The 9,666-nt window shown below is 35.0% G+C and overlaps 1 protein-coding gene across 1 annotated transcript; it reads right to left on the reverse strand.

Annotated features, from left to right (window-relative positions):
• Positions 1-1,741: 1,741 nt before the first annotated feature.
• Positions 1,742-4,987, reverse strand: LOC137710559 (aldehyde dehydrogenase family 2 member B4, mitochondrial-like). The gene is made up of 11 exons (XM_068449623.1): positions 4,740-4,987; positions 4,324-4,440; positions 4,032-4,174; positions 3,728-3,881; positions 3,412-3,641; positions 3,130-3,219; positions 2,873-3,046; positions 2,647-2,784; positions 2,398-2,535; positions 2,263-2,324; positions 1,742-2,171 (listed from the first exon to the last, which is right to left on the reverse strand). Exons 1-11 carry the CDS (start codon positions 4,837-4,839, stop codon positions 1,898-1,900), a joined length of 1,620 nt encoding a protein of 539 aa, XP_068305724.1. The 5' UTR covers positions 4,840-4,987; the 3' UTR covers positions 1,742-1,897.
• Between the last annotated feature and the right edge of the window lie 4,679 nt (positions 4,988-9,666).

The following is a 9,666-nucleotide window of genomic DNA, read 5'->3' on the forward strand; positions in this document are numbered from 1 at the left end:
ATGGAAAATTAGAGTTTAAAACTTAGCAAAGTTCATGTTCGTGCCGACCAGAATTTTGAGTTCAACATCAATTGAATTGTAATGGTTTTGTTGGCCCACGGGGTTCAATGGCGGGTGCATTTCTTCTGTTTCGATTATGTTTTATGCCTTTTTGTTTCGTGTAATGATGATACGAATAGTCTAATTAAAGTTACGTTTCTGTTTATAATTCTCACGTTTTAAATTGTGTATGAGCTTCTTTAAATAGTTTACATCTTATAATACTTCTTCGCTTTGAAACATATTCTCCAACAATAAACATACGTGGTATACTTGACGTCGAGAAAATAGATAACTATTTTAATTGATATTGATTAATGTACTAGAAAGATATTAACTTAAACAATGTTTAAGATTGATGAAACTGCTTAGGTGTAGTATTCAGAGTAGGATTTTCTTTTCTTAAATTTCTCTTCCATTTTCTTCTCTCCTCTTACACTCTGACTCTGTCTTTGTTTTTCTATAAAGAAATCAACAAAAGATATTGACGTGACTTAATCGTGACGTTCAAATATGAGATCATATCAATTTCATCAGTTTTATTTCTTGAGCAATTTTATCACTTAAGCAATAAGTTAATACATAAACAATGAGCACGTTTCGCTAATCAAATTCTTGTTTGTGGCCACAAATCCTTTTAATTAAGTTGTAATTATCTTGTAAACTTTTCTATCTAAAACGAATGATGATTTGACAAGTGGACCAACCATATTGCGACACATTGAACGCGTTGTCTCTGCATTGCAATAATTCTGGAGATACTATAAAACGCGTTCATTTGATTTTTGTTTATACTGTGACTGTGATTGGGATATTCCAAAAAAAATAAATAATAATTTATTCTTAGATGCTTTTCTCCTTGGAAAGAGGTTTGCTTTCATGGAGTGATGCCTTCAGCCTGCCGGTCACTGTTTTGCAAAATAGTTAGGTCTACAAGGCTAAGTAATTATTCGATTACGTGATGTTATTATTTTTCTGGTGTTATGCACTTTATTGTTGATTATTATTATAGTTCAGATTAATGAGTAATGGGATATCAATTTTGTTGTTCCTTTGTATTATGGAAATTGATAACAATTACGGTGATGCTATAAAGCTAGAAGAATAAAGAATTTAGCAAGAGAAATGAATTAATTTCATTAAGAGATGGAAGTTGCATAATAAAAGGCATTTTTGCATTGACATTTCGAGCGAGTTAAGTGTAATCATTTTTAACTAACTCCATTCAGTTACGAATTGACCATCTCATCTACTGTTATCAAGTTTGACGTGCAACTGTCATTGAAATTTTTCTCAAAAAAAAGAATTTATCGTTGAACTGTGATTTCTCCAAAGAAATTACTCTTTATCTTTCACCAGCTTAACTTTTTTGGACATAAGATACATGCGAATTTAAGCCCTTGCGGCCAAGTTTGATTCTACTTCTAGTATATATAATAATTTATTATAAAATCTTATGTCAAGAAGATTTTTTTTTTTTGGAAATTTGCAATTTTACAAAAATATTTTTTTGTAAATCTGTCTTGGTTATTTGTAATTTGCAATTTTATAATAGAGACTCAAACTGTTCACAATTTAGAAGGTTTGGGTAATTGAAAATGTCTCTTTGCAAAGCAAAATTAAGGATAGACGTTCCTCCGACTTTCGCAAAGTGAGGAGTCTCGTTAACTTACAGTTGCATGGTTTACAAAAATCACTAAAATTTAAAAGGACGAAACTTTTGAAGCATTCCCACAAAACAGTATAACATCTTTCTGTCACCACAAACTCGTCAACTTCTTTCGATTACAAACAGACCTTATGTATCTTAATTATTTGAAACCACACGGATCGGAGCATATGGTTCGGTCGAGAGATTTTACAGCCATGCCGGATTCTTCAAAGGAGTGACAACAGCCTTCACCTGCAAGTAGTTGTGAAGGCTGTAGATTCCCTTTTCTCTGCCTATTCCACTCATCTTGTATCCGCCAAAAGGAATCGCAGCATCAAACACGTCGAAGCAGTTCACCCAGACGGTCCCAGCCCTCAATGCCCGTGTCAAGTAGTTGGCGGTGTTAATGTTCTTTGTGAATACTCCGGCAGCTAGACCATAGCGCGTTGCGTTTGCCCTTCGGACTACTTCATCGAGCTCCCTGGTACAAAATGTGGAATTTTTAGGCATGTAGAATATTACAACTTTTGCAGAATGCAAGGACTTGATGCAGTGTGAGGTTTTTAACTCACTTGAATTTCAAAATCGACTGCACTGGGCCGAAGATCTCATCCTGTGCGATCAACATATCGTCCTGATTGAAATGAACAGTAATCGTGTTAACGTATAGGTTGAAGGGGCTAACTTTGGATGAAGAAATTATATACCTTAACGTTTGAGAAAACGGTAGGCTGGATGAAGTATCCCTTGGCGCCCAATCTTTCACCTCCACATTCAAGGGTAGCATTGCTATCAATGCCAGATCTTATGTATCTAAGGACCTTCTCAAACTGCTCGTTGTCGATCTGTCAATTGTCGAAATGATTAGAAGCATCACTTAAAAACTGACATTCTTTATGTCACACATGAGTACATGAAACGAATAGAACATCGTTGAAATGCAAGTATTTGAGTACCTGAGGGCCTTGTTCAACACCCTTCTTAAAGGGATCGCCAACAACACGTTTCACAGCGCGTGCCTTTGCTTTCGCTATGAACTCATCATACACACGCTCATGTACAAAAGTACGAGACCCAGCACAGCAACATTGCCCCTGCGTGTCATCCAAGCATTCGTTAATGATGTGTTTTGAACTTCTGATTTTACAGAACCCGGCTTCGTGGAAAACTAATTGAACCAACCTGATTAAAGAAGAGAGCAAAGTGTGCAAGCTCCACAGCATGATCAATGTCAGCATCCTCGCATATAATGAAAGGTGATTTCCCACCGAGCTCTAATGTTACTGGCTTAAGATTGCTTCTTGCAGCCAATTCAAGAATAATCTTTCCAGTATCAGTTGATCCGGTGAAAGCTACCTGAAAAGGAACGCGGTAATGGTTTTAAGTAGCCTGCATATCCAGTGTACAGTGAGAAAGAAGGACAAATGTGCTCCAAATACCTTGTCCACATCCATATGACTGGCAAGAGCAGCACCAGCAGTTGGCCCATCTCCAGAAACTACGTTTAGAACACCCGGAGGAAGACCAGCCTGTCACAGATGAAGCCGAGTAATATTAGAACATGAACAACGACGGAAAAGAAATAAAGAATGTACACGTTCCATGTTGATGCAGAATAAAAAGTTAATTACACTATTGATTCATTTTTACGTATTTCTCTTGGCACATAGTTGCGTACGCGTGAGGGAGAGTGAGCAGCTCGAGAGGCATCAAGGGCCTACCTCTTGGAATAGCTTTGCCACATAGAGGGCAGTCAGAGGCGTCTGCTCAGCGCTCTTTAGGACAATGGTATTACCACAAGCCAGTGCAGGCCCAACTTTCCAGGCAAACATGAGTAAAGGAAAGTTCCACGGAATAATCTGTCCTGCAACACCGATTGGTTCGTGCAGTGTTTGCACGTGATAAGGTCCATCAGCCGGAACAGTTAGACCATGGATTTTGTCTGCCCATCCTGGATAATTTGAGGAAGAAATCGTAAGTAAAAACAATGTGATGAATGAAAAAGGAAAGCAAATCACTTCATTTCAGTGTTCTCACCGGCATAGTAGTGAAACAGACGAGCCAACATTGGTAGTTCGGCCGTCAGAGCTTGTTCATAAGGCTTCCCGTTATTCCATGTCTCTAGAGCTGCAAGCTCTTCACTGTTTTTCTCAACCAAATCAGCAAAGCGTAGTAAAATCCGTGATCTTTCCTGATCAAACGATAAAAAGACGAAGTCTCAATGACGATGCACATCAATATCCCGACATATTTACATCCCTCATATGCTAATCCAGCAGGAAAGCGCAACAGAATAATGTACTACAAAATCTAGACCAATGCGAAGTTCGACAGTTCTTACATAAGCGCTCATCTTCGGCCATGGTCCCTCATCAAATGCCTTGCGAGCAGCAGCTACTGCACGGTTAATATCTTCTGCGTCGCCCTCAGCCACATGAGCAATCACTTCGCCTGTACGAGGGTCGTATGCCGGAAATGTTTTTCCTGACACAAAAGAATTTCAAACATTAGCTCCATAACATGTCTTTTCGGCAGTCTTCATCTTTTTGCAAGTTCCATTTACTCACACAGTTTTTACAAAACAAAAGCGACCGTATGCAGGTTTCTTGGACTCGTTCGAAGAAAAGGATTACCTGATGCAGCGTCGACGAATTTCCCATTGATTAGGTGCTGAGTGTGACTGATTTGAAAAGGTGGAATGATTAACTCCTCAGTTGCTGCAGCAGTGCTAAACCTGCTAACTCTTCTCCCTGGAGGATCGTGGGAGGAGTATTATTCGTCGTATTAAATCACGAAAATTATAAACTCCATGCATCTTTGGCTGTATGATGGCTCCACCATCATTCAAAAATTCCAGAAAGAGAGAGACACACACACACGCATATACACACACACCCCAAATCACATACAGAAAATTACCTGCACATGTGGTTAGAACATAAAAACCATGGAATCGAATGAATAAAAAAGATTACCAGAAGAACAAGTGAAACAACGCTGTAAAAAGGTAAAAAGTAGAAAAAGGACAAAGGTGGGAAGAAGGTGTTACCTCCAGAGCGAAGCAGAGAAGCTGCAGACCCGGAAGAAGAAGAAGGAGAAGCGGCTGAGAGGGAGCGAGAGAGTAAGGAGGAGAGTCTCCGAGCTGCCATAACCACCCACAGATGCTGAGTGAGAAGAATACTCAAAGCCCAAAAGCCTTATCTTTTGAATTGTAATTCCAACCTTACAGAAAAACAGAGTCCTGTCTGTTGTGACTCAAAAGTTTCTCAGAAGACAAAAGTCGCCCTCTCACCCCTCGAACCGAGAAATTTTTAGTTTTGTGACGGAAATAAGTGGTACATTATATATTTGAATAAAGGTAGTGAAAATTTTTATTTTTTTAAGTTATTAACTTTTTAATACACAAGTTCCACTATTTATATAATAACATATAATGTACTATTTTATGTACCTGTCACAAAAAAAATTCTCTCCCTCTTACCCACCGAGCGACACTATGGCACAATGACGTTAGTATAACACCAAAATCCAAATCAATTTTAAAATTAGGAAATAATTATAAAATAGCAAAATAAATTGACTAAAAACCTAAAGGAATAAGTATCAAACATAATTGGCTGCTCAATTTTCAATAACCACTCCTGCTTTTATTCATTTAGCTTTGAACACGTGTCGAGTTTATGTTTATAATTGTAATTATTTAGATATGTGTTGAAATCTAATTAGATAAAGCAAGAGTGGCTACTGAAATTCAACAGCCAAGTATTTTTCAATAGTATTTGAGAAATGCTAATGTGAGACTATATTTTTTGCACAATTTTTACAATATTAACATGATAATTAACGTTAATTTGTGCATTTAACTATCGATTTTTCTTTGTTTTAGCAATTTTCTCTTTATCACTATGTTTACCTTGAAGCGTAAGCTATATAGAAACAATAATTCATAGGATGTTGTTGGTCGATGACTTTTCAGAGTCGAAATAAAGCTAGAATTTAGTTCCAATTAATCAATTCATGCATATCCATATTTTAATGTCTCTATCTCTCTCTTATTTGGAAAATAAAACTAAACTCTAAAGTGGACACTCCAAAAAGACAGAAAGCCTCCAAAGGACCAAAGCCACGCATCCACGATAGACTTATCAATTAAGATCATCTCCAAGGGACTAAACGTGATTTTGTCCATGTTTTAGTTCTCTAAATATTAATATTTTATAATCTGATTTTCTTTAGTCTTTTGCTTGGAAACTGATTTCATTTAATTTTGAAGCTAAATGTGACTTGTTGATGCAATGCACGACATTAAATATAGCTTTTATATTGAATTTGATTGTTTGTGGCTTTTCATCTTTCGGAGCTATGTTTTATTAGGTTTCTAGTAACTACAATCGTTAGTAATAAGTATTTATCCTACCTATGTATTGTAATGTCTCTATTTAAAGGACTCCATATGTATATTTAGGAAGACTTGGATGAATGAAAATTTATATATGCCTTGTGCATTTGAAGAGAGTGATTTCTCTTTCTAAAATCAAGCATTTGACTTGGTTGTGTGAGCGCATCCACGATTAGCGACGTGAGCAAGCTCCATTGCCCCTGGTTGAGTGATTTCCAGGTCATATATCCCTTTCTCCTCAAGACCTTTGGTTTTTTCTTGCGTCAAGTGGCATCAGAGCAGGTTATCTGTTGCGGTTGAAGACCATGGCAGTGATTTACAATCTGTTTGAAGAGCACAGTGTCGAAGAAACTAGTTTCATCGATTGGAATTTACCACCAATTTACGATGAGTACATTGATTGATGAAGATGAAGTCAATAATCGTTTTGTGAATGAAGTTGATGAGGATGGTAGTGAGGTAAGCAAGTTATACTCCTCAAGTTTGTACAATTTCTTAGAAGATGATATTGTTATTCACATGATCAGTGAGATACTTGAAGGTAGTTTCTTGAATGTTGAGCACCAAGTAAAGATTGTGGATGTGAAGGAAACTTTACAGTTTATGAGCGAGGTATTGTAATGTCTCTATTTAAAGGACTCCATATATATGTTTAGGGAGTCTTGGATGAATAAAAATTTATATTTGCCTTGTGCATTTGAAGAGAGTGGTTTCTCCTTCTAAAATAAAGCATTTGGCTTGATCGTGTGAGCACATCCACGATTAGTGACGTGAACGAGCTTCGTTACCCCTGGTTGATTGATTCCCAGGTCATATATCCCTGTCTCCTCGAGACCTTTGGTTCTTTCTTTCGTCACTTGTAAACCTTGATTAGTACACACTAATTTATAAAGAAAAATACTAAGGGAAGGGCATTATGAGGCTGAATCGTGTTGATTCATCAGACACCCATATATTAATTTACTCTCTCACCAGTATGATTTTTCGTGAATTATTTGTACCTTACAGTTTAACACCATCTCTCGTACCAACATATAAAACTCTGTCACCTCACAATTTTAACGTCAATTCCAGTGCCAAAATTATAAAATATTATACAAAAAAACATAAAATAACAAATAATTTATAAAGAATCTCACTTTTGTGAGAACTTTTTAGCATTTCTCATTTATAAAAAAAAAAATTAAAAAAAAAAGTAGTTTATTTAATATTCTTCTCATCACCCACCCAAATAAGTTTGTTGGTATCTTTTCCCACATGCGTGAATTTCATGAATCCAAACTTTATTGGGCTTAGACAGATACACAAGTACATTGTTCTCTTGGTTTCGTCGGTCGTCTTGGAGTATGCCCCTTTGTTTCGTTTAAATTGGATATACGAGTAATGTATGTAGAATAAAAAAATAGATGTATTCATCTAATTCATCATGTGGCTTGGAATTTAGATGCACAATGAGAATTTAAATCACAAGTGAAACTACAAGTGATATTACAAATGATATTACAAATTAAGCTACACAATGGGAATTTAAACATGAAACACAATAAGTTTAAAAAAATATATGCATTAATCATCAAAGCTATTTATCCCTTACAAAGTGCTTAAAATAATAGAAAAATTAACGAAAATTTCAAAAAAATTTCTTTTTTAATAAAAAAAATCATTTTTAAAGATATAATAAATAATACCAAAAAAATGTATAAATGTGATTTTTCATTAAAAATAAACAGTACTTAAAGTGTTTTGTTAAAACCCACTAAAATGATTGCATTTCGAAAAGAAACCATCATAATTATTGATAGGGAATCACTTTAACTTGGTGTGAAAGGATATGGTTGGTGCCAGTTGTTTATCAGAAGGGAAAAACAAACAGAGGAGGGCAACGTTGGCCTACCATCGAAAGGCTCATTTATTAATTTTATAATACCATCTAAGTTTTCTGTATGATTTTTCAATGTGGTTATAATAGAAAATGATACATTACGTGTTATTATATAAATAGTAAGATATATTTATTAAAAAATTAATAACTTTAAAAATAAAATTTCTTACAATTTATATAAAAATAAGTGGTATACCACTCTTGTATTTTAGTAACAATGAAAATTTTCTCTCACTTAGGGACATAAGATTAAGGGGAGTTATTCGAGGGTAACATGATTGTGCAGGTCCAAAGTCCTATATATAAAGAAAATGTCATTCATCTGGTGGGTAATCAGTTGGGAATGACAATCCTCTGAGGCTCCTCTTTTGTGAGGATTCAAATGATCTTTTAATCGTGTCCATTCGTTATAAATTATGCTATCATTTTTCGTCAAGTACTATTTATGTTTAATTTTAAATATAAAATTTATAATAATTTTAGATCGCACGATATATGATAAATGGACACGATCAGAAGATCAATAGACGATCCTCACAAAAAGAATCCAAAGAAGATCCTCATTCATCATTTGGTATAATAAAACACTAGAAGATCAGCACACACTTCGTTTGTGAACAATTTCATTTTCTTTTTTGTTTTTTTATTAAGGAGTGTGATTAGTTTTTAAATTTTTTAAAAAGAGTATGAGACAATGATGATGAGATATCTTAATAAGAGCATATTTTTCTTTATATTACATAATTACCATCTTGCCATTTTTATGTAAATATTGTGTATCAAAAGTCAAGGTAAAATAGGAAAAAATGAGGATATGATTGTCATTCTCTCAAAAGATACAAAATTACTATTTTGTCATGCTTATGTGTATCAAAAGTGAAGGCAAAATTGGAAAAAAAAATGGCAAAAAGTTGACAAGGAGGGTTCTCTTAATAGAATAGAATAGATATACTATTGTATTAGGTTACTGATATGGCATGGCAATGTTGGAAGTCACTATCATACTTCTTTTTAATTCGGGTTTTTTCTCATTGTTTTTAGTGTTTTCTTCGAGTTAATATTTTATAAATCTTAGAAAGAAAAAAAAATAGAATATGTAAATTAGGTAGTTATATGGTCAGTTATCTCTGGTGAATGTTCTTGCATGTGTATGTAGTTCAGTTGAATCGAATTATTGTGCACTTTGCTCTGATAAAAATCTTATGCATCCACTGCCCACCAAATTTGAAAATAAAGGCATGCATAACAAACCAATAGGATCAATTGACAAAACCATACAAATAAAACCCCACCCTTCAATAAGTCAATGCCCCTCCGGTGGTGTTGGTGTTTTCAAAATTTGCATGCAGTAATATGACCACAGACGTTATGATCATCACACAAGTTAAAGAAAATTAAAGACTGTAATCCAAATCTGGTCAAAAGAAGAGAGTACCACGACACTTCATCAATGCAATATAGATTTAATCGAAGGGATCAATCACTTCTTGTCATTTCACGCAAAAAAATTCAACAAGTTGAGTTGAACGTAAACTGAGTTATTTCATGAGCCACAAATTACAGGATGTAGCCAATGGCAAGTGAAAGCACCTAAAAATATCCTACATGACCTTTTTGGTATCTTCAACTAGGAGAACTCCATGATCACCATTAATTTCACTCTTCATTTGAAGCAAGTGAATTTACTACACTCTT

The sequence above is a fragment of the Pyrus communis genome, chromosome 12, assembly GCF_963583255.1.
Source record: "Pyrus communis chromosome 12, drPyrComm1.1, whole genome shotgun sequence".
NCBI classification, from domain to species: Eukaryota; Viridiplantae; Streptophyta; class Magnoliopsida; order Rosales; family Rosaceae; genus Pyrus; species Pyrus communis.